The sequence below is a fragment of the Hippichthys cyanospilos genome, chromosome 9 (assembly GCF_059441005.1).
Source record: "Hippichthys cyanospilos isolate Australia breed blue-spotted pipefish chromosome 9, RoL_Hcya_1.0, whole genome shotgun sequence".
NCBI lineage: Eukaryota > Metazoa > Chordata > Actinopteri > Syngnathiformes > Syngnathidae > Hippichthys > Hippichthys cyanospilos.
The window spans coordinates 21,384,445-21,409,169 of record NC_142377.1 but is presented as its reverse complement, the minus strand read 5'-3'; the positions used below and the strand labels follow the sequence as shown (position 1 = coordinate 21,409,169).

General features: G+C 42.2%; 3 protein-coding genes across 3 annotated transcripts in view; 1 reads left to right on the top strand and 2 right to left on the bottom strand.

Annotated features, from left to right (window-relative positions):
* The first annotated feature begins 152 nt into the window (after positions 1-152).
* On the top strand, positions 153-6,740 carry edem1 (ER degradation enhancer, mannosidase alpha-like 1). Its single transcript, XM_088423197.1, has 12 exons — positions 153-733; positions 1,518-1,590; positions 1,704-1,807; positions 2,876-3,047; positions 3,126-3,309; positions 4,178-4,352; positions 4,434-4,554; positions 4,634-4,804; positions 4,962-5,035; positions 5,114-5,210; positions 5,283-5,465; positions 5,618-6,740. Exons 1-12 carry the CDS (start codon positions 285-287, stop codon positions 5,705-5,707), a joined length of 1,893 nt encoding a protein of 630 aa, XP_088279323.1. The 5' UTR covers positions 153-284; the 3' UTR covers positions 5,708-6,740.
* Positions 6,636-12,500, bottom strand: gnat1 (guanine nucleotide binding protein (G protein), alpha transducing activity polypeptide 1). The gene is made up of 9 exons (XM_088423198.1): positions 12,249-12,500; positions 11,215-11,257; positions 10,012-10,153; positions 9,775-9,932; positions 9,557-9,685; positions 8,699-8,828; positions 8,010-8,163; positions 7,397-7,600; positions 6,636-7,126 (listed from the first exon to the last, which is right to left on the bottom strand). Exons 1-8 carry the CDS (start codon positions 12,352-12,354, stop codon positions 7,410-7,412), a joined length of 1,053 nt encoding a protein of 350 aa, XP_088279324.1. The 5' UTR covers positions 12,355-12,500; the 3' UTR covers positions 6,636-7,126; positions 7,397-7,409.
* Positions 12,501-14,537: 2,037 nt separating this feature from the next.
* Positions 14,538-24,725, bottom strand: part of sema3fa (sema domain, immunoglobulin domain (Ig), short basic domain, secreted, (semaphorin) 3Fa) — a 57,258-nt gene continuing 47,070 nt past the window's right edge. Inside the window, exons 11-19 of the mRNA XM_088423196.1 lie at positions 21,662-21,731; positions 21,109-21,253; positions 18,609-18,831; positions 17,669-17,757; positions 17,529-17,570; positions 17,300-17,457; positions 16,710-16,777; positions 16,246-16,379; positions 14,538-15,596 (exon numbers count right to left, since the gene is read on the bottom strand). Of these exons, the coding sequence (XP_088279322.1) occupies positions 15,147-15,596; positions 16,246-16,379; positions 16,710-16,777; positions 17,300-17,457; positions 17,529-17,570; positions 17,669-17,757; positions 18,609-18,831; positions 21,109-21,253; positions 21,662-21,731 (1,379 nt within the window). The 3' untranslated portion in view covers positions 14,538-15,146. The remainder of the gene's footprint in view (positions 15,597-16,245; positions 16,380-16,709; positions 16,778-17,299; positions 17,458-17,528; positions 17,571-17,668; positions 17,758-18,608; positions 18,832-21,108; positions 21,254-21,661; positions 21,732-24,725) is intronic.

Here is a 24,725-nt window from a genome sequence, read left to right as displayed (position 1 = left end):
GCTCGCATGTGAAACACGTCGGCAGTGTTGCTGAACACGACCCACGTGTTTGACAGCTTTTGGGACTAATCATTGAACGAACTTGTTTTGACGTCACAACGTGAAATCCAATCACACGTCCGGATATTGGGAGGGCCTGGTTTGTTGACAGGAAGCGTGCGAAACGGACACTTGTACCGAAGCGCAGCAGCTGTCTGCGGTAGACTCCAAGACGTCTCTTTGGTTCGTTCCGCGCTGGTCAACGTGCACAAAAGTATGCGTTTAAACAGCGAGTCGGAGCAAAGATGCAATGGCGGTCGTTAGTAGTCGGTCTGTTGGTGGTGAGACTGTCTGTCAGCTTGTGGCTCGCCTTTGGACTCGGGGCGTACGTTAGCTTGGGCACGAGCCACTCCGGCGGCGGCGGCGGCGCAGAGAAGCCCTCGATCGGGGAGAAGAAAGGCGGCGACTCGTGGTCCCAGCGGGTCAGCGGCTACAAACATGAAGAGACCACCGGGATCTGTACCATGGTGGCGGAGGAGTCTCCGAAGAGGTCCTACCTGAGCTTCTTTGACGGCAACAAGGACGATTACGTCCGCAGATATAGCTCCTTCCCCGGGACGCTCAAAACCACGATGAAGGAGAAGGCCAGAGAAATGTTCTACTTTGGTTATGACAACTACATGAAATATGCCTTCCCCAAAGATGAACTCAACCCAATTGACTGCGAAGGCAGGGGTCCTGACGTACTCAACCCGTGAGTTGACATTATTTGCATTGGCAGTGGCGGAGATAATATCCAAGTGTCATTTTGGGGTGGCGAAAAAAAAATGGGCATCTGTGAAATTAATGAATATTAATGGGGAACTACACATCGCCTACAATTAAAGAAAAATTCACACATTCATCGTAATTAATTGACATAAGTATCACCACGAACATACCAAGTACAAGTGTCCTCCGTTTTTTTAAATTTTATTTTGAGCACATATAAATACAAATGAAAAAGGGTTATTGCTGGAACATACCAAGTACAAGTGTCCTCCGTTTTTTAAATTTTTATTTTGAGCACATATAAATACAAATGAAAAAGGGTTATTGTTGGAAAACAAAAAAATGCTCAGTGAATGCAACAAAACGTAAGTAACACATCAACTTCCACATCAATCGGTGTAAGGTACACAACAGCATCCCCTGTCAAAGCTCCCAGAAGGGGAAGGATAAACTCAAAAACCCCAATTTGGGGAAAATCAGAAACCTTCAGAAGGGACCCCAGGTGGGAGGAGCCCCCTTCCAGACCCACAGGTTGAAGTGGATGCTGCATGTACAAAATACAGACATACAGATACACAATATAGATTACAGAAAACATATTGTGTTATATAATGCAGTGATATCTTGACAGCAGGCAAAGCCATTGGGCTTCCCACAGTCCAGCCAAGTGGACCGCAGATGGTCCATCTCTTAACCCGCGATTGTCGATCAGCACGGGGCCGAATGGGGACGGTCAAGTAACAATGAGTGTTTATTTGAAATTACAGCTCTAACATCAACATCAATGACGTTCTGGGAAACTACTCGCTGACGCTCATTGACGCCTTGGACACCCTTCTGGTATGACATTCACATACTGTTTCAGTACATAGTCTGGGCAGATGTTGTTTAGTGATTAATGTCTTTGGAATTTGATTGAATTTGATTGATCTCATTCGAGGTTCCTCCTTTAGGTGCTTGGAAATGTCACAGAGTTCCGACGGGCTGTCGAGCTGGTTATCGACACCGTGTCTTTTGACAAGGATTCGACAGTGCAGGTTTTTGAGGCCAACATCAGGTACCTGCTAAAAAAATCACTAGCAGAATAATACACATTTTGTTAGATGAAGACCTCAGCCCGAGATGAAATTTTTGTGTTGGTTCCAACAAGTCTTTTTTTTTTTTTCCTTGAGCATACCAGTGCAAAAATAATACACCAACATTGTCAATAGCATCTCAACGATAGCAAGTTTTACTGGTTTGCACTCATTAGCCGGTAGCACGAGTGCTACCAGCTAATTTAGGTGCTTTAGGTGCCTGTGCACCTAAATTGATTGCAGTCCAGAGCCTTGCTCAGGTGAGATGGCAAGTGAGAGAAGCTATGGAGGTCAAGATAAAATCTGGAAGACTAACTACCTGAGGGATCAGTAGGCGGTTCAGAAAGGTGAATCCAAATCCACATTTGACCTTATCGTCATGTGCAAAGTGTAGAAACAAGTTTCTCCGTAACTGAAAGAAACCTGCAGGGGGCGGATTTAGAAAACTCAGGAATGATATTACCCCCTTCCACTGTGCGGTGATACTTGCTCCAAGAGGACCTTCTTGGAAAAGTGCAGAAGAAAACCTTACCTGCATCTTCATCACAAAATACAATAGAAAAAAAACATGCAACCAGAACATCTACAGAAGCCTGATGACTTCTGGAAATGAATGCTGCGGACTAATGAAGTTTATTTTGAACTCTTTGGCCACAATAAGCAAATGTATGTTTGGAGGAAAAAAAAAGTGCCACCACCTTTCATGAAAAGGAACACCTTGCCAGCTGCTAAATATAGCAGTAGACGATTCATGATTTGGTGCTGTATTGCAGCCAGTGGGACAGGAAAAATTGCTCAGGTGGTGGGAAAAACAGATTCCCTGAAATACCAACAGATTCTGGAAGAAAACATCACAGTGTCTGGAAAAAAAATCTGAAGCTGGTAAGAGAATTGCTTCTACAACAGGAGAATGATCCTACCTCAAAATCCACCATTCTCCACCTAAAACACAAGTTGAACGTTTCGGAATGGACTTCTCAGTCTCTTTGCACTTTTTTGGAAAAAAATGCATAATCCTTGAATGATTTTATTGGTCTTGTTTGATGAAGGATATTGGGCAGCCTGATCTCGGCTCACATCCTGCTAACGGACTCCAAGCATCCATTCGGAAGGGTGAGCTTTGAGGGCTACGACAACCAGCTGCTGCACTTGGCTCACGACCTGGCCGTGCGCCTGCTGCCCGCCTTTGAGAACACCAGCACGGGCATCCCCTACCCCAGAGTGCGTTTCGATACATACATCTTGTGCCCTCACATTTACTTTTCCCTTATTCCTCTTGAATGATCTCTTCTTCGGCAGGTGAATCTAAAAACCGGAGTCCCGTCCGGCAGCGTTAACGAGACGTGTACCGCGGGAGCCGGGTCTCTGCTGGTGGAGTTTGGAATTCTCAGCCGCTTGACCGGGGATTCCACGTTTGAGTCCGTGGCTCGCCGAGCTGTCAGAGCCCTCTGGAAACTCAGGAACAGCCAAACTGGTCTGCTCGGTACAGTACGGCCTTCGTCAAATGCTTTTGGTGGCATTTCAAATAACCCGAGCGGGTTCCAGGTTTCCCTCTTTAGGGGCTTTGTTCAATCGAATAGAATGGAATCAATTGATGATTTCTGTTTTTTCTTTTTCCAGTAATAAAAGTGCAATCACGTTAAACATCGTCACATAAATTAGTGTTAATGTAAGTATGGTGTCCAAAAACTTAATTGTGTGAAAGTTCAGTAGCGTCCACACAATTTTTCACATTGTACTTTTCTCAAAATTCCCCTTTTTACAGGAAAGTAATTCTATTGAAATAGATTGTTTTTCTAATTTAGCTCATCCTTTCATATCTCTACATATTTAATTGATTCAAACCAAAACACCTTCAAGAATCAAGCTCATTTGTGATATTTTGGAAATATCTTCCACATTCAAAAATACCCAATTTTTCCTTCTGCTTTACTGTCAGACTAGAAGAGATTTTACATACTCACCTCTTCGTCACATTTCTCAACCGATTCAAAGCGTTTCATTCTCAAATATTTCCCATATTACATTATATCATGCAGATTCAACTTTTTTGCACTTTTAACCACGTTACAAAGTCATTTCCTCACAAAAATAGCTCCAAAATTGTGTTTTCTCCCACTCACACATTATTCCTGCTCACAACTACTCTCCCAATCCGAGAAAACGACCGTCTCCTCGCTTAGTTTCGTCACCGAGTTCGTACCTGAAAACAAGCAAATCGCGGGCCCTTGTGGACCGGAGTACGACGGTTCAGGAGTAAGAGGGTTAATGGTCCGTCATTTGATCCGACTCTTGAGATTTTGGAGTCACACGTACTGATTTGTCAAATTGTCTTTCATTCATCTTATCAGGCAACATCGTCAACATCCAAACGGGCCACTGGGTGGGCAAGCAGAGCGGCCTGGGCGCCGGTATGGACTCTTTCTACGAGTATCTTCTCAAGTCGTACATTTTGTTCGGGGAGAAGGAAGACTACGCCATGTTTCAAGCCGCTTACGCCAGCATCCAGAACCACTTGAGGCGAGGGTGAGGGATCCCTGCACGCGACGCATTCAAAATTCTCATCTTGCCATTTGCCCGGTTAGCCGCATTTTTACCTTCCCGTAGGCGAGAGTCGTGCAACGAAGGAGAAGGCGACCCGCCCATCTACGTCAACGTGAACATGATGAGTGGCGAGATCATGAACACGTGGATAGACTCCCTGCAGGCCTTCTTTCCGGGCCTACAGGTCAGCGTGGGCATCGCAAAATTTGTGATTAACAAAAGCAATTTTGGCTGGAGCTTTTTTTTTATTTTGATTTTATTAGGTGCTAAATGGTGATGTTGAAAATGCCATTTGCCTCCATGCCTTCTACTACGCCATCTGGAAGCGCTTTGGGGCTTTACCAGAGAGGTACAACTGGCAGCGGAAGGCACCTGATGTCCTTTTTTACCCGCTCAGGCCTGAGCTGGTAGAGTCCACCTATCTGCTCTACCAGGTAATCCGCCATCACTTGTATGACATGCATGCGAGTGAGAGCGGTGTCCGTCCGTCCAAATAAAACATACTCATACGTACATACTCAAAACATACTCTTCCAAATTTCAACCAATAATATGGAGTATGGATATCTATTGTCATTTCTCACTCTGCAGGCGACCAAAAATCCTTTTTACTTGCATGTCGGAATGGATATTCTTCAGAGCCTTGAACAAAATACCAAAGTCAGGTGCGTGCAATGCAGTGCGATTAGTTCCCATTTTTGTATCGCCTACGTATTGACGTGTCCGTCGCATGTTATTTGCAGATGCGGCTACGCCACGCTTCATCATGTTGTGCACAAATCCAAAGAGGATCGCATGGAGAGTTTCTTCCTCAGCGAGACCTGCAAATATCTTTATCTGGTATGCGCTACGGCTGACAAATCCACAGTTTGAAACTCTCTTGAATGTGTTTTGTTGTTGTTTCAACTGCAGCTGTTCGATGAGGACAACCCGCTTCACAAATCGGGTAACAAGTACATTTTCACCACCGAGGGCCACGTGATGCCTGTGGACAAGCGCTTCCGGGAGAAAGGATGGAGCGGCGAATGTCTGCGTGAAGACGACGCGCCGCCGCAGACGACGACAACCGAGCAGCCTTTTCGGAACGCCAGCAATGTAAGATCCCCATTTTAGTGGTTGCTGCTTTTTTTTTTTTTTGATGTGGTCGCATTTTAATTTTGTACGATGACAATTACTGAACAAAACATTTCTCATGATCGATTTTGATCCGAACCGTGGTCACGCTCTCATCACGTTTTGCCACGCAGTGCATCCGGATCCCCGAAGCGCGGCGCTACACGTTGCCCCTGAAGAGTGTCTACATGAGGCAAATCGATCAAATGGTAGGACTGCTCTGAGTGCCGATTACTTGGGTGCACTCTGACCAACGCATGAAGTGGGAGTTTTCTGCTGGACCATAACTTCAAATTTTTTCATCAGTGAGATTTGTCAGTCGGTTGCGCATGTGTGTGTATATCAGGAAACGCAGCTATTCTAACACAGCGAGACTCATGAATTCAGTGCCTGTTTGTACTTTCCACAAGGGCTTCATCCCCGTTCGAAATTTTGCCTGCTTATGTTGTTTAATTCTTGCCTTTTTCTTTCTTCTGTGTAATAATGTATAGAATCAAATGCAAACATCTGCTTTTGACCACTGTTTTAAAAGTGCCTTCAGTCATGTTTGTGTTATTCACAGATGTTTACAATACTAATTCAAGCCATAGATTATGTGACAATTTTGCTATGTGATTTTTTTTTTAATTTTTGTGATTTACAAGATGCTTTGTAATTCCTAGGTTTCTGCAACAATTGTCTCAGGGCTTAAGACAAAGCAAATAATGAACAACAACTCACAAAATGATGTCTTAGTTATTGCCTGTAAGGCAACGACGTATTATAAATTATATATAAATATAAATTTTTTAAGTTGCATATTTTTATGTTTATTTGCTGATTAAACTTGCTGCAAGGGGAACCAGAGCACCCTTGAGTGTATAGCTGTCAGTTTGGGGTCTACAGCTTGTGTGTATACATACAGAGACAGTTTGAAGACCTAACCCAGACTTGAAACCCAAATCTAAGTCTTCAAACTGTCTTAATTCTCTAATGTGAAAGCCTAACATTGAGTTAAAACTCAAACATGAAAGCCTTACATGGACTTGAAGCCCCTATTTGAAACCCTACCCTTAGTTTTCTGTTTAGAATACATTTTCTTAAACCTAAAGCCCGAACACACCCCAATTGCCTGGACGTGTCCTCCACCCACCACAAAAGAGCATTCAGAAGAAGGTTCAACAGCAACGCAAACATTGCTTTCTTTATTTTGTTTTTTTTCCTCATTAAAACAAAAAGAATAAAGTACACATCATCTGTTCTCTACGGAAGCTTTAATTGTGGAGTTTTGCTTTACTCATTAATGTCAGCATGGGACTGTTCATCTGTGTTGCAGGCTTTCACATTTAAATGGAAAATGAGTACATTTTTAGTAAAATCTATGGCATGGTTACACAAAGCCAGTTAAATTAGTTTAATTCAATTGCATATTTGCATCTCGGAGAGAAGCCTTTTTTGGATGTCTTTGCTACATGTTGCATAGGGCAAGTTAGCTCCACTAAAGAAAAAAAAAAAGAAAAAAAATGCAAGAGGAGGAAATTCTCATGGTTTATCATTTTTCTCAGTCCACAGAAGTCAAAACTACAACTTCTTACTTGTGTTTGGAGGAGACAGTTTGTTGTTCTCTGTAGTTGGTGTACACAGAGAGGAATATGAACACAATTCTGAAAAAGAAAGAAAAAAACAAATTAAAAGGGGGAAAAGAGCTTGTGCACCTAATTTGAAACCCTAACCCTGACTTGAAATCCTAACTTCAAATATCCATAACCTTGCTGTGAAACAAATATGAAACGAGCCCTAATCTTGACATCACATTTCAAACCCTAACCTAATTTCGAACTTTCTGGCTTCAAACCAGTCGGAAATCCTAAACCGAGCTTGGAAACCTTTGAAAACACACCCGCATTCCAACGTAAAACCCTGATTGGACTCACGTCTGAAAATCTTTCAGAAGAGGCCACAGTCTTTCAGATTTTCTTTGATGATGATGTCGGTGACGGCGTCAAACACAAACTTGACATTTTCTGTGTCAGTGGCACAGGTCATGTGTGAGTAGATCTCCTTAACGTCTCGACGCATGTTCAGGTCCAGGAACTGCACTTTGATGTAGTTACCGGCATCCTCGTAGGTGTTGGGTCCTGAAGGAGACGATGCGAAAGGACATTTGACTTCAGGTTACTCACAGTGTGTAGTAGTAAAAGTATCTAACCATACTTGTGTAAAAAAAACTAAAAACAGAGCGGGAAAAGTAGAAATACTATTCCAACTTTTCATGTATGCATCCATTATCTTAACCGCCGAGGGCCGAATGCATGCCGGAGCCTATTCCAGGTACTAGGCGCCATCCATTTGAAATATGTGTGTGTGTGTGTGTGTTTGTGTACATGCGCTTGCGCACACATTTATGTATGCATTTTATCCATGCATGCGTGTATGTGAAACAATGCAGCCCGAAACTTGCCGTAATACAAAAGTCAAGGGTATAATGTAGCGTAGCTAAATCTACTGGAGTACTAAGTCAGTTTTACTTGGTTACTAAGGCCTCACCATCATAGTCGGGGAAACACATGCTGAGGTGAGCCTTCTTGATCTTCTCCAGAAATACATCCTTCTTGTTCAGGAAGAGGACAATGGAGGTGGTGGCGAAATAGCGATGGTTGCAAATGCTGTTGAACAGGTGCAGGCTCTCGTGCATTCGGTTCTGTGGATCAAAGAGACGGTATTCACGGTGCACATCCAGCCATCCGTCCAGCTGGCACAATTGGCTTTGTTAGCGAATGGACCCAAATTCCAAACGAAACAATTTTTAAACTCAAACCCACACTTGAAAATGTAATCGATGTAATCGAGTATGGCTTATTATTAGTGACAAAAAATGTATTTATTTTTGTTGTTGTTGTTTTTTTTTTTTGCTCCCCCTAACCCTCATATACCGGTGTGGCTCATAGTCCAAAATTTACGGTATCTAGCAGGGTTCGTATGTACTAATAATCAGAAGGGATTTGAGCATTTCACTTCATTCTGATTGTCAACGAAAGCATTACGATCAGATATCCAATGAGGGCAGCAATCGTAAATGTTAAGCCCGTTCAGTATTTACAAAGACAGACTTATTCTTCTGGAATGAGACGGGAGACCCGTGATTATTGTTAGTTTTATAAAACCGTATAATAATAATTGATGAAGTTCAAAATTGGTATGTGAGTATGCCACTTTGAAGGCACAAAATGTCTTACCACTTCGTCGTCTTCTACCAGCACCATGTCGTAGGCGCTCAAAGCAGCAATAAAGATGATGCAGGTGACCCCTTCGAAGCAGTGGATCCACTTCTTCCTCTCTGACCTCTGACCCCCCACGTCAAACATCCTGTGGAGAGGCCCAGAGACAGACATCAAAATAAAAAAAGGACTCAGGATACATATGTGATATGGCTGAGCCATATTGGATATAGCAGAAATTGCCCTAGTACTAAGAGAAGGTTGAAGTAGTCAGAAATGGTTCTAATGTCAAGAAAATGTTCTGGTTCCCGAGGAAGGTTCTAGTCTCAAGAAAAACAAAAAAGGTTCCAGTCCTGAAAGAAAGTTTTTGGTCTTGAAAGAAAGGTCTAAGGTTGTTTAAAAGTACTATTTCCAGGAGATGGTTCAAATCCTGAGTGGAGGTCCTACTTTTAAGAGGAGGTTCTAGTCCCCAAAGCAAGTTCTCGTACTTAGCAAAACTTGGACTTCAGAATACAAATACTGTTCATGGGAGAAGGCTTTAGTCTTGATTGAAGCTTTTATTCCCCAGAAAAAGCTTCACTTTAGTTCTCGTCCTGAAACGGGTCTTGTTCCAAGACAAGTTAATATTTTCAAGAGAAGTAAAGGTTCTCTTAGGAGAAAGTCCTTATCCCAGAGAAGGTTCTCGTGGCAAGTCCAGAATGTAGGTTTTAGTCCCGAGACAAGTTGAAAGAAGGTACCAGTCCCCAGAAAAGATTATTATACTCCTAGATGTTTTTTTTGTACCCTGGGAAGGTCCTAATTCCTAGAAATGTTTCTAGTCCAGAGAGAAGTCTCAGGAGAAGCTTCCGGTTCAAAATTTCCGGGGATGTACTTTACCTGAAATTGAGATCTTTGAAGGAGAACTGGGTTTCGATGATGCCGGTGGTTTTCACCCTGGATCGTAGCACATCCTGTTCAGTGGGCACGTAACCCGGTTGGATCAGACGCTCCAAGTCATTCAGGTAACTAAGAGAGAGAGAAGGGAAGCAGCTTGAATATATTTTTTTTTATCTTTTTACAGCTTGCATCTTAGGTTTGGGACACGGCGCGCTTACTATCCGGCCGAATCGTTTAGCTGGTACTCGGAAGCCCGGTCGAAGCTCGCCTGGATGCCCGAGTCCTTCCACAGGCGCAGGATAATGTCGGATAGCTCCTTGGGCATGGTGCCCTCCTCGATGGTATCCGCCAGATGCATCAGTTTCCTGGCGTCGTCCTGCATTCAAAACAAACAAAAAGAGGGTCAACACATCGGTAGGGACCCGCGGTGTTTTTTTGCAGCCGTTTTCTACCACCTGCTGATCCGGGTGGCCGTAGTTGATGCCGAACGTGCTCATAGCTTTCACGATGGCCATGATGGACTGCAGGGTGTTGCTGTAGATGATAGAAATGAACTCCAGGCACTCTTCCAAAGAGTAACCATCTTGGTGGATAATTCTGCAGATTAGGAAAACGAACAGTGAGTATCTGTTGCGCGATAAAAACATGTACCAGTGTTTTCAGAATTACCTCTACATTTTTTTTTGGAAACATGTAAAAGTTGTTCTTTCAAACCAAAGTGACAACTTCCTGTTCCATTTCGGGCGTGAGTCGTCGCGACCTTTCTAAATACGTCATGTTTGGATAGACATCCGCCCAATTTTGTGTTGATCAATTTAAACCGGTGCCAGATTGACTTTCCGGACGCTTTTGAATGTCGAATCCTCGAAACCACCTAACTTTTATGCTAAGATCTCCTTGCATCGCATCGGATAGGAAATAAAACGGAATTTAAGCCTCTTTCAACTTATGTGATTCACCCTACTCGACAAAGGCTCGGTTTCCACCAAGAGATCTACCCGGCTATACTCTACCCTTCTCGCTTTTTCTGGCACCTACTGCTTTGTGGTTCCAAAAACAAGTAGGCCGCTTCCAAAATGTGAGGTCAACACTGTGGAGGCCATTAATTTTGCAGCACCCAGGAAAAAAGATGCCATTAATGGCAACATTGCTTTGATGGACATGAATATCGTCTTCTAGTTGATGCAATACTCCAAAAAAAGCTACGATAATCCTTGCGCCCTCGCCATTGTTTTTGTTATTGCGTTCAGAGCACTCTCGCTACCGTCACTGTTAACATGACGTCACCGGCGAGGCGAAGGGGGCTCCTGTGGAGTGGCGGCCACATTTGAGACGCAACCTTCTTTGGTGCAGAGCGGAGAAGAGTAGCGTCGAGAAGATACCGTCGGTGGAAACGCGGCTTGAGTGTCGACTGTCTATCTTGGTTAATTTCTTCAAAATTGATCTCATTTGGATAAATGACCTTTGCGGATGGAGTCAATACCCCTGCCTTGACCCACTAACGCAAAGATTTGAGGCTGAATAACCAAAACATTAGAAAGCTGCCGTCTCTGATCCGGAAACAAATTCCAGTCGGTCATTCCTTCGGCTCTTGGTGGCTAGGTGCGCCTAATCAACTGTTCTGATTTCTACCCTATGAAAAAATGTGAAATTCTTACTTCATCTGTTTGACAATTGTGCTTTTTCCTGATTCGCCGGCACCTACGTGACACAAACATATTTACTGTCAAAAGGGACATAATACATGACAAGGGAATGATGATAATGAGCTCATGTTATTCATATGGAGAATGCGGATGGCTCTTAATGCTTCTTACAGCACATGTAATCGGCTCCAAAGCTGATGACAGGACAAACCTCCTGCTTGTGTCCCTGACCTACATCACCGTGACGATCACAATAAATAACACAATGGATTGCGCTGTATGTATACCTATAAAAAGCATACCCTCGTGTCGGGGGTGACTATTTGATTAAGAATAGCAATATTTTAAATGTTAAAGAGATTAGTTGTGCTTAATTTTCCTGCTCCTAGATTAATATTATTTAGTTGGAAAAAAGTTGAACGTAATGTAATTCAAAATTTATTTATTTATTTATTTTTTTTGCTAAATTGGTTTAAAAAAACAAAAACAAAACATGAACTTGACCAGAATTGGGTGGTGGAAAATGACTAAATACAAATGAATGACCTGGTACCTTTAAGAACAGTTGTGTTATGTGATTTATTCATTTTTTCATTCGGCAATACTTAGAAATTAATAGATTTAAAAAATTAATAGACTTGAGCAGCAATGTAATGAATTAAATACTTTTTCCTCGTTGAAGCGCCTAAAACAAATGTAAATGTTAAGGCCGTAATATTGCTTTATGTTATTGCTTCCCATAAATTTTTCATATTTTTTGTTTAATATCTGCATCTTTGAAAAGAAATAAATGTATAATTACTATTTTTATACTCAATGTTATACAGTGACATTTTTTGCTTTTCTTTCCTTTTACTTTTGCCACTAGCATTAAAATGCAACATTTCCCTTTTTTTTGCGAAATACTGAGTTACAGATGAACATATTTTAGTACTTTGTCTACGGCTCTTTGAAATCACTCATTGGCCACGTAAACGGGGTTCATAAACTGTAACCGGGGTCAGCTCCACAACGGGGCCTTCGGGTCGAGCGCCGGCCAACGTTACCGAGCAGCAGCAGCTTGACGGTCCTGGCGTCCTTGTCGGCGTCCTCCTTCAGCTTCTTCTCCAGCTCCCTGGAGCGCTTCTCTTCGGCGCTCGCTCCCGCCCCCATGCTGCTGGTTCCGGCTCGGGCCCCTCTGCCAAAGCCCAAAGTGCTGAGTGGAACGACCGAGAAGCGGATCGGCCCTCCGCTCTGACTCGGCAGCGGTCAACAACTTTGGGAGTATTTTCCCGCCCGATTTAGGGGAGGATTGCCAGCGCCGTCTCCGTCCACCTGACGGGAAAGCCGACCAATGGGGAGCAAGGACGGCGGCGGTTGAGGGTGAGGGTTGGGGTTGGGGGGCGCCGGGGCCAGGGCCCGTAGGTGAACCAGACGGGGAGCCTTGAGGAGGACTTTGCTGCGCTCAGCGGAAGATCAGCATCGGCTCAAGTGCTTATCTGCTATGAGGCTGCGTGCAGTCGCTCGCAAAAGTCCGAGCGAGCGGTTAGCGCGGCCGCATCGCGGTTCGCGAGTCTGAATCCTGGCTCCGGCTTGAAAGCCTACCTACCCCCACATCCAAGCCCTAACCTTTTGTTTCAAAAAATGTCACACCCTAAACCTCGAAAGCCTGATTTTGAAGTCCTGACTAATCTCCGTTTGAAACCCCGATTCTGTTGTCAAACCCCAACCTCGGCTTTCAAACCTCTAATCTGGAACACTCCTCTTTGCTTGACGACATACTTTGGAAACCCGGCCATTCTTTGAAACCTCAGCCCAGACTTGAAACCCCAACCTCTGACCTCTAATATCAAAAAACCAACCTACTTGAAACACTAATATCAAAAACTAACCTACTTGAAACACTAATTTAACATCCCACCTTCCAACCCTATCTTTAACCTTTTGTCTCACACTAACCCACCCTTAAACCCCACTCCTGCTTCAAAACCCAATTTGAATCCCTGACCCTCATTCGGAAACGTACCCTTGTTTTAAAAGCCTCATTTGTAACCATAACCTTATTTTTTTTTCAAAACCTAATGTCGCAACCCAATTCATGGTGCTGCTCCCTCCAGTATGCTCGGCCACCCTGACCACCGGGAGGCAGTGTTATACAATTACATAAACAAGAAAACTAAATGTTGGTACCACTGTACCAATGGAGACTTTTGTTAATAAAAAGCCTTGTCGATACATATACGAAGAGAATGTTTATATGTGAGCTGTCTAAAGAGCTTTATGGGTTCACCCCACAGATCTTACTGACCTTAATCTAAGGCTGGTTAAGCAATCCTAATCTACTCACTTTCAATTATGTACAGCTGCATGTGTCTGTGTATGTGTGTGACACTTACTTCACTTTCACATTTGCAGAAATATGGAGGTAAATTTGCTTCGGTTTCTGTAACAAGTTCGACAACAACTGCAAATTAAAACAATTATTTTGCTACGACCGCAAATTTCACCCATTTAAACCCAAGTTAATTTTGCACCATGGCAAGAAATCATCTAGTGTGTTTGAAGTAAAATGGTTTTCATTATGAAACTGACATTTTTTTTTAAACATGACCATGTGTGAGATGATTTTTATTTTTCCTGGGGGGGGGAACCTAATGACAATACATAGTTAAATAAAATAAGCCTTAGTAGACAAGGTTGTTTTCAAAATGCCTTATTATACATTGTGCTTTGAAAAAGCCTTGCTCTACGTAATTATATTTTATGCATTAAAAAAAATGCCTGACTGAATTGGCATTGTTACCCTAAAAAGAAATCCTTACCAGACATTGTCTTAACGCCTTACTTTACATCATGGGTTTTAAACTAAAGGCCGGGGCCAGATCTGGCCCGGGACTTCATTATACTGTATGTGGCCCGCCAAATGCTAATTATGACTTCAAGTTTCTGACCAAAATACCAAATACTTAACTTAAAATACCAAACTTGCAACTTTAAGATATTTCTGGGAAAAAAACACGCTGTTTTGGTCACCAATCCCCCTTATCAATATATATATATTTTTTTTACGGGCCTCCGATTTCCAAATCTAGGGAAATACTGTACTTAAAATTTCCTTGACTTCACAATTGTAACGGCCCTCTGATATAAACCACTATATAACCACAACGTGGCCTATGATATTTAAAAAAAAAATAAGTTCCAACTGCATAATGTTAGTGAATTACAATAATATTTAATATACTTTGTCCTGTTTTTCAAGAACATTTAATCCTACTACTGTGTTTGTTGGTCATGATGGCGGTACTTGCTGTTCGAAAGTTTGAGAACAACTTTAAATGAATTAGAAAAGGAGAAACTGATTCTTGCATTTCAATGAAGATTTGCTTGCATACACCAATTATTTTGCAGTGCACCCAGAGCTATGTACTGCGTACTAGCAGTAAGAACGCACATTTTTTTTCCCCCCTGTTGTCGGGTGTCACATTTAAAAAAAATGGCACGTGTACAGGTTAGAAGATTCAGGAAAATCGTGGCTATGCGTTGAAACATGAGGACAAATTTGTGGGCATTTGCGCGGTCCTGAAAAATGTTCTTTTAGTGCCGTTTTGGAACAGCTTTCAAGAGGAGCTTTCTCGCCCAAATTCCACTTTTCAGTTCTCGTCCATGCGTGGATGCTCCCAAAACACCGAACATAAAACAAAAGACATCCTCAAACATAGTACACGTGGTCAGTAACACTAATCAGAACATTAGAATAACAACGTCAACCTATTCACATAAAAACATGTTTTTCCCTAGATAGGTACAAAGAAATATTTTTTACAACCTACAATAAATATTGTGTGTGTTTCATCCAAGAGTTTTTAGTCTTTCTGCTGTATGGCGTCCATTATGAGTCGCTCCTCAACATTAGAGGGAACGTGTAGCATTTAGGGAAGTGTGCTGGACTCGGTTCTGGATCCTCATGTCTCCGCGGGGCCGGCGTGGTCGTCGCGATGCCGGCGGTTGCGCGGCTTCTTCTGCTCCTTCAGCTCCTTCAGGCTCTTGGCTTTGCCGTCCCCGAGGCCGCCGCCGCCGCCGCCGCCATCCCCCAGCTGCCAGTAGTCCTGGCAGTACTGGTTGATCAGGCCCATCTCCGGTTGGCTCAGGATAGTCAGGAGGTCTTTGTACTGGCCGGCGCTCGGCGTCCAGGCGCTGGACTGCAGCGGAGCGAGGGCCAAAGAGGGAGCGCCCGTCTCCACCAGGACGTTGTTGACGGTGCGGCTGGACAGCACCACCAGCTGCAGCCTGACCAGCGTGTGCTTGAAGTTCTTCTCTGTGGACGTGCATTGGTAGATGCCGTTGTCCGACGGCTGCAGCGAGCGGATCAGTAGGCCCTGGTCCGTCTTCAGGATGCGGCCCTCGGAGCGAATCTGCAAGGGCGGAGGACAAATGCTGACGGTTCGGACTAGACTGGATAGTGAGACTTGCCACAGAATCCTAAAGGGTACGTGATGTTTTACAGGAGTTTTTTCAAGTATTTGCAAAGCTAATTGAATGCTTTGATGCCTGTGATGGCACTGGTATGCTTTTTTTTTTTAGTTAAGAGCAAATTAATTGGAACATCAAACAATGTATTACACAATTGTGTTACAGGGACTCCTTTGCAAATTGTTGTATGGTTTTATCTCGTTTTAAATGAGTGAGTCATTGATGATGCTGTTTTGTTAGCAGATGAGTCAAAAACAACAAAAACTGTTACTTGATCTATCTTCTGGACCTAATCAAATGAACTTCCTAAGTTGGTTCAAGTCCCTTTTTTTTCTTCCAATGCTTTGTGATGGTTAGAGGAACTGGGTGTACTGTACTGTACTTGGCTGAAAAAAATACACATCATTCAAAAAAGGTTGACAATCACTTGAAGTACGGCGCCATCTATCTTAATTAGCATAAGCATTGCTATTACTATTTTCTGAGAAACTTATCAGGAGTTTTGTGTTTCTAAAATGCCTTTGGATGCCACCAAAACAAATAGCGTAATAATAGCAGCTATTCATGATTACAAAAAAATGACATAATCACCTCTTTCCTTCTGTCGCTGTTCTCCTTCTGAAGATGCCACTTGAGAGAAACATGAGGGGACCTGGCCTGGCACTCCAAGAACGTGGTGCTGCCCTCAACGCCATACTGAACTGTCTCCAGAGTATTCTTATTGGCTGGAAAAAAAAAAAAAAAAAAGTAGAGATCTTTAAAACATATAATGGTAAAATACAGAATGGTTCCTCTAGGGAAAACCAATTCTTTTTATCTAGTAAAGTAGCGCAAGTCAGACATTACATGTGCAAAAAAGTTTGCGGTTTAAAAGCACATTCCACTGACACGTTACAATGGACTAGTCCTGGTCGTGCTCATATTTTATTCCCTATTGTTGATATAATGACTTAAATAATGCGATTGTCATTTTGTAGTGCAGGTGTACATTATATACAGTACATGTATTATTATTATTATATACAGTACATGTGAAAAGTGATTTCTCTGCTCACCATTGGAGTTGTAGCCTTTGCATTGGCGAATGGGGTTGCCGTACTTGACATCCTGACGACGGCTGCGTCTGAGATGGTCAAAGATCAAAAGGCCTTTTAGAAGCCGACATTTCGACATGATTGATTCCGCTAGGTACAAATTACTGGCACTTCGTATCTAAATCTAATATATTCGGCACAAAAAGTATATTCAATTGTTTCATAGCAATGAGGAGCAAGACACATTTGCTGCATAATAACACACCAAGTACTGACAATAGAAATTCAAGAGTGAAACCGTTTTTGAAACATTTGTTTCGATTCAACTGACATTTATGCGCCTCCTTGTGGAGTGCAAGCCTCGACCACGAGAGGGCAGTATAATACAGATAAACCGTGCATGCTTCCTTGTGTAAACTGCAATAAGATTAGTGGTTCTTCGTATAGAATGAAGAATATTGCACAATTATCTTTGTTCACGACAAAATGTAATCGAAAATTTTAAATATTACTGTAACGCATTGCTTAATAGCGATTAGTTGAACGGACTATCTGCGTGAGAGGTTTTACGGAATTCTTGTGCAAATGCTTGACAACTTCAACAAACGCACCTCTTCTGCGAGGCCGAGTATCTGGAGCAGGATTTTCCATCCCATGCGCAGTACGGGTCCCGAGCCAGACAGCAGTCGGCGCACACCTCACCGTAGACGTCGCAGCGGTGAAGCGCCAGGTGAGTCACGCCCGTTATCGACGCCACGTACAGTTGTTGCTGTTGGAGGAAGCATTTAGTGACGCGGTCTGCATCGCTGTCGCCGTATGCGAGACATTCTTTCGACTTACGCGCTTGGATGAGATCTTCATGGTGGTGATCGGGGTGGGAACCTACCAAAAATAAGAAAAAAACAAAAAAAAACCCAATGAAGTCAGACTTGCGCACCTCAAACTCCAAAGACGAAAGGAACTCGGGTAAGGTGACAAACCCTAAAAACTTCCACTTCCTCTAAAACCAGCTCCTCGGTCTGAAGGTCGTCTCGCGGCAACACGATGACCTTCTGCACCGTCCCGCGATCTGGAAAACACAACATCAAGATAATATTCAGTCCTTGAAATGCTTATCAAACATGGCTTGACCTGGCACCCACCCAGGGGGGCCCCCCTCCACTATTTGAGAAGCATTGCTCTAATGTACACCTGACTTGAAACCCAGACTTTGACTTTAATTGAATTAAACTGAATTAGGAACACCGATTTTGGCTTCAAATCTTAGTTTGGAACTCAACCCATCGCTTGAAACCCTAATTTGAAATGATAACAAAGGCTTAAAACCACAACATAAAACTTAACCCTGAGTGAAGTTGAGAGTCTCATCCTCCCCGGAACCCTTCATTTACAAACCCAAACTCGAAACGCAGACTTTAGTTTCAAATCCTAATTTGAAGCTTCGACCCAGACTCTGACATTGGTTTGAAACCATACTCTACCACCGAGACCTTAATTTGAAACCTTAGGACTGAAAGCTTCACTCGAAACCCTGAGCCACAACTGAAACCGTCATCTGAAACCGCTAATCCTGAATGGAGAATCTAATTTGAAATTCTAACTTGAAACGCTGATTCAACCCAGAAGTGAAAATCTCATTTAAAACCCTGGCTGGAAAACGCCGCCTGTTTTCCAGCCGTAACCCTCCAGTAAAACGTTGAGTCGGGATAATAACATTGTCTAAAAACCCTAATCCACACCGCCAACTGTAATTTGAAACCTGACCCGAAAAGCCTCATTTACTTCTGGAGATGGATCCATTTTTATCTTTTTTGTAGAAACCCCCAACAAGGGCATCCATGAACAAACCGACGTAATAATACCAACAATACGCGATATTCATCACAATAAACAATGCGGATGATGTCGTTTTGCACCCACCCGTGCCCAGGAAGAGGACTTCGTAGCTTCCGTCGGCAGCCGTCACTTGGTCCACGGCGATGGTGGTAAACTCGTAGTCCACGTTGGTGCGGACCACCAGGGGCCGTTTATGTACCGGGTACACGGCGTTGTGCATGGTGGGGTGGTTTCTCATAAAGTTGATCACCTCGTCTGGGTAGTCCTTGGTGGATTTCATGTTGGGGGTGAACGTGCCTCCGGGACACTGGGTTCACAAATGACACGCGTGAAGGTTTTAAGTGACCGTATGTTATGATTTGGCTGTAAAATGAAAAGCTTTCAAACTGCTTTTGATGGTATGCTGGCTCGTAATAAGAAGGAAGGGAAAACATTGCTCTTGTTGCCATGGTGACGCTGGATGGCCAACTTTTAGGATATGATCTTGACAGACAAACTTTAACGCTTCTAATTTTCATTGTGCTAAATTTCCTGCATAAAATTGTGAGCTGACTTTGAAATACACCCAACGGAGGAGTTTTTTAGTGTTTGGCACATTTTTGCATTTTTAATGTTTGTGCAGTATTTAGGCCATTTTTGGGTCATTTTCTCCCACATCATACTCTGAATATTTTCACCAAGAGAGGGCAAGCTCCTCCTACATGTTGAACTTTGACATATCGTCACCATCTGGGTGAAATTTCAGCTCCCTAGTGCCTTCTTTTAATGTTTTCCCTTTGTAGTAAAACCCCTTTCTTGGAGAGATCAAAGGATTGGAAAAAATACCGCATAAGGGTTGAAGTATAGCCTATCAATTACCTGCATCCAATCTCACACTCAGAATATGTGAACATATTTTTCAGACTTTTGCAAATGTATTAAACATAATTATAGATTTTTTTCCCAGTTCCTTTTGATATCATATTTGCCAACCTAAAAAAAAAAAATCTTATTGTCATTATGGAGTGTTGTGTGCAGTAAAACAATTTGATTTTACACTCAGGCTGTAACATAAAAAAAGTGCACAGAAGGAACAATTTAACAGGAAGTGAAAATCAGAACTACACAACAATATATTCATAGTAAAAATTTTAAAAGTTAAAAATGTGGTTGGTCTGGCTTGGCTCTTCCTCTTGCTGATGTAGGAAAAAAAATCCAAAGCCCACTGTCATGAATTATTTTCCTTATTTAAACATATGAATCCATAAAATTATTTAGAGATTTACACTGGTCGTTTTCCTTTAATTGCAGGAATTGCGGAACATGTTTGCTCATTTGAGGAAATTCTGGAGTATTTGTTTGGAGTCGAGAAAACCATGCCATTAACATTTTACAACTCTAGAGGGAGACCCAAAGCCAAGTAACAGAACATTACTACTTCTGTGGCTTTACAAACGCAAACTGGTCAAAACCCCCATCCGTTCTTAACAACCGCATTTCCCTATTAGGGTTTTGGGTGAACTGAAGCAGAACCCAGCTGACTTTGGGCGGGAGGTGGGGTACCCCCCTGGGGGACGCTCCAACCAATGTCAGGGAACATACAAGATTCAAAGGTGTATATTTTCTGTCTTTTGGAACTTCATTTGCCCTCAAAATTTCTCATTTTATTGCTGTTTCTATTCTTTTGGTAAAGATGATACACATTTGTGTATCATTATTATTATTCAAAATATTTTAGTTTTATATATATATATATATATACAGTATATATATATATATATATATATATATATATATATATATATATATATATATATATATATATATATATATATATATACTTATTATGCTTATTATTATTCAAAATATTTTAGTTTATATATATATATATATATATATATATATATATATATATATATATTATATATATATATATATAAATAAACTAAAATATTTTGAATAATAATAATGATACACAAATGTGTGATTTGTTGCAATGACTGAAAATATCAAATCCATGTGTTTTTAATAGGGCATTCAGCACTAATTAATACTTATGTTCCAAAAGATAAGGGTATAATGGAAAATAACGTAGTCAATTAAATGTTTTGTCGTTCTTTTGCTTCAGTTCAAATGGAGATTGCGTGGCTCCTTATGGTGTGCCTGCCTTAACCACATGGAGGCAGTATAATATAGACATACACAGATGAGATTTTCATCACTGATTTGATAAGATGCGTTAAATGTGTCATCATGTGAGTATTGTAATACAAAAGAGTCTATCTACTAGTGTTGCTTCACCATGTGTGTTCAAATATAGGTTGTTTCATGATTCATAAGTTCATCTATGGTGTCCAAGCTAAACAGACTTCATGAAGACAAATATTTGTGAAATGCTAAATTGGGTGAGGCAATAAACAATGCAATGCTTCTTTTGTCTTCCGAGAAAATAATAATCATTATGACAATAATCGGCCAAACAACGCTCATATCTCAAATCAAATTATATGTCTGCCGTATATACTTTTGTAAATCCTACTGTGTTTTTCATCAGATTTAAATGTTTCTGTACAGCGCTATGAATATTCTTAAGTTTACCACTCACAGTGCCAGGTCTCGGGTAGGGAATCTTCCCCGTGTAGGCCACCCACTGGTAGTTGGGTCCTTCTTTGTGGGCAAAAGGACCATTAAAGACCATGCGGATGTCTGCCATGGAGTAGACGCACACCGCCGAGCCTTTAAACACAGATCTGGAAGGGAGAACAAGCCAGCGAGCGCTGAGATAATGACAGAGGGCGCCGCGTGCGACGGCTAGAAGCTACTTCCCCGGAAACACAAACATACTCTCAGAACCGAGAGCCGTCTGACACAGTGACATAGAAAAACGCCCACGCGCTGCCAAAGAGTGGCCACAAGCATGGCGCTCTCAATGCTGCGTTTGTGTCGAGCGCGCCGCCTTGATTAGCGGCGCTTTTATCGTCCTTGTCAAATCATGTCCGATGCCGAAGCAAAGGACATTATTTCTTGCCGATATCTGAATCTAACATCTGGCTCTACGGCGATTTCCTTCTGAAATGCGGACAACTAGCTATCGGGCCTGACCTCGCCGGGATTCCGATAATTGTTTCATCTATTGCAAAAGCAGTCGAGACACTCACCCAGAAACCGAGAAGACTCCGTAGATGACAGGATTCTTGGTATCTTGTGTCGGCTGGATGTACACATCCCCTGGGAAGGAAAATAGAGATTTTTCTTTTCTTTCCTTTTTTCCCGCCAGCAGCTTTAGAGGTAAGCATGAGGGATAAGAACTAGATAAGAACTCGGGACAAGAAATGTGCGTATGTGAATATACTCCAGTGGACCCATGCAAAAGCATGCTTTGCCATGCTGCAGTCCCTTCTAAATGCTTGTAAACGGGAGGTAGAGAGGTACACCCTATAGGCGTCAAATTTAGCCCATGTCGGGCTCATTTACTGCCATTCGAAAATTGGAAATATTGCTGAATTTGGACATATTGAAAACCTGATTTTAACATGCATTTCCCCTGATTGTTCAATTATTCCTTTCAACGGCAACTCGCGATCGACCCATTGTTTCATACTGTTATGTTAAAACAGTTTTTGGAGGGATGCGTTTTCAAATTTTGAAGGGACTTCTACCAAGCCAAATATTGATAGTATATTGTACAAAGGAATTGGGGGGGAAAAAAATACAGATTTGGTTTTTGAATTCAGAAATCATTAATGTGGCGATGCATTTGCACCCTAAAAACAATTCCAATATGATCCGTGGCATTTCCTTTTGGTTCCCAGGTTCCAGTGTAATGGCACACGCAGACGTTAAAGAGTCAGAGGCCACCAGAATCCTGAATCTAAACTCATCGGACACTAAAACTACAGTTCCTGCCCGTCGTCGGGGAATAAAAGTCAAACATTGATGGTCCTCTAATAGGAGCCATATGCATCCATCATGACTGCAAGCTTCAGGCGCTTTGCGAGCCCTACGTCTCCACTGATGGATTTAATGAGAGAAAAATGCAAGCCAAAACAAAAAAAAGCAGAAAAAAAGATTATATACATAAAGTTTGACAGGTGGAGTGTAATAACAGTTGAACACACATTGTAGGTCGAGTTAATGTTGTGCAACAATGGGGGTTTAAAAAGTGATGTTTCACTTGTTTTAACTGGCCTTGAACAGTGAAGGACAGTAATTGCCTTGAGCGAAATTCAAAGAAAAATAAACATGACACGCTGTCCTCTCCTCTCTAACTTGTGATCCTTTCAACAAGTCAGACATCAATCTGGCAGGCTACCGCGCTTTGATCTTTTGCACAATTCGTATTCGTCCAATAACACAAACGGGAGAGACGAGGTGAATCGCGCTAATTGAATTGAGAATAAATAACAAATATTTGATCTACCGAGCCTTCATTTCTTCATTCTGCGCGGGTCATGCTCACGCTTTCATCCGGGGGATGACAAATCCTCGCATGCCGCCGAGGTATGAAAATGACAGGTAATGGCCGCGTTGCAAAAGGAGAAATTCGTAACTCATCTGACGCCCTGTTTGACAGTCAGAAGGGGCGCAGGAGGAATAAATCAGCGGTGAACTGGAGCAAGTTGTGTAAGTCGAACAATTTTGTTTGTCACGAACGAGATCAAACGGTCTTCCTGTTTTCGCCTGCGGCATCGCAATAGTGGAAAGGCACATCCAGGATTGCTGCAAAGGCTAAAGATGGCTAACAAGTGGAAACCAATTACAAGGACAAACGAAATGAAAAAAAAAACCCTCGAGAACTCTTTTTTAAGGGAAAATCATCAGAATGAGCAAACTCTGATGCCATGTTTGTATAAATGGCAACAAGCTGAACAATTACCGTACTTCTCCGTGTACAAGTTGAGCTTTTTCCCCTCATTTTCAACCCCCATATTTATTTTTTTCCACATTATCTGCGTTTGAATAACATTAACTTGAATGCAAAATAAGTAATATGTCATTTAAAAGGCTTAAAATTATTCTATACACCTCTAATTCATCCATTTTACTGTTTGCACTTTCAAATGCACTTTTGTCAAGCGTCGCTTTATTGCCTCTTTGTTGTCAACAGCAAGACTGTGTGTATCCTTCTTTCATCAGACTTTGCTGCACTATTAAAAGGAAAAGACAGATTGAATTCTCTCCTTCGGTCCTTAGACGTGTGCTTGAACAAGCCGGCATGGATGAAACAGTGAAGGGCAAACTTACACGCTCTCAGTTGCACTTGGGTAAAGAACATCCCAAGTAAGATGATCAGCAAATCATTTTTGAAAACCTCCATTTCAAACAAACTGGACGAGTCGGAAAATGGCTACGAGTGGAAGACGCATGTTAGCGCAAATGATGAGCAGGAAGGAGAAGACGCCCGGGATTTAAATGGGAGGAGCTATTTGGCGTGTCAGATGGCGATGATGACTTTGAGGGCTTTTAGATGAATTTACATTTAACTGTCAACTGATGAAACTTCAAATCATTTTATTGCTGCAACATTAGTTTCAGGATTTGCGTCTACGCGCGGACGCACATTGCCTCACACTTGTTTCCGCCCCACGCCCTCCCCCCATAATAGCAACAGTATGTAGCTTGATATACGATGAAGAAATGCATCTAAGAGTACCATCATTTCATCATTTTAATAACATACACCATATGTTTTAATAGGACAGCCATGATATGTGTAACCACTAAAGTCAGGGCTAGACTTATACTTGCGTTTTTGTAAAATTCCCCCAAATTTAAGTAGAAGGGGGGGGGGGGGGGGGGGGTCAATTTGTACACGGAGAAACACGGTAGCTTGAACCATCGCTTTGAAATTTGCCAGAAATCTTCAATATCTTGTTTCATTTTGGCCATGGGGCAGTGGGAAAACCGTCTACTGTATGACCTTATACCTCACAGCTGATACGTGTCACGACATATTTTGAGGTAAATTTAGACTTGTATTCTAAGTTCACTTGAAGGATTCCTTCCTCACAACACCAGCGAGGACGGCTTCAAGGATACCGCATATCCCCCTCTAATCCCGTCAGTCATGTGAATAACGGACAGGCCGGGATGATCCAAGGGAGGCGGGTCATATCCTCGCCGCTCATTATTTTCATTACCCGATGTACTTGTATTGCATTTCGGTCTTGTTTTTCCTTTAAGCTTTAGCATTCTCTTGCTTAAAGGAGAAGGATGACGGCT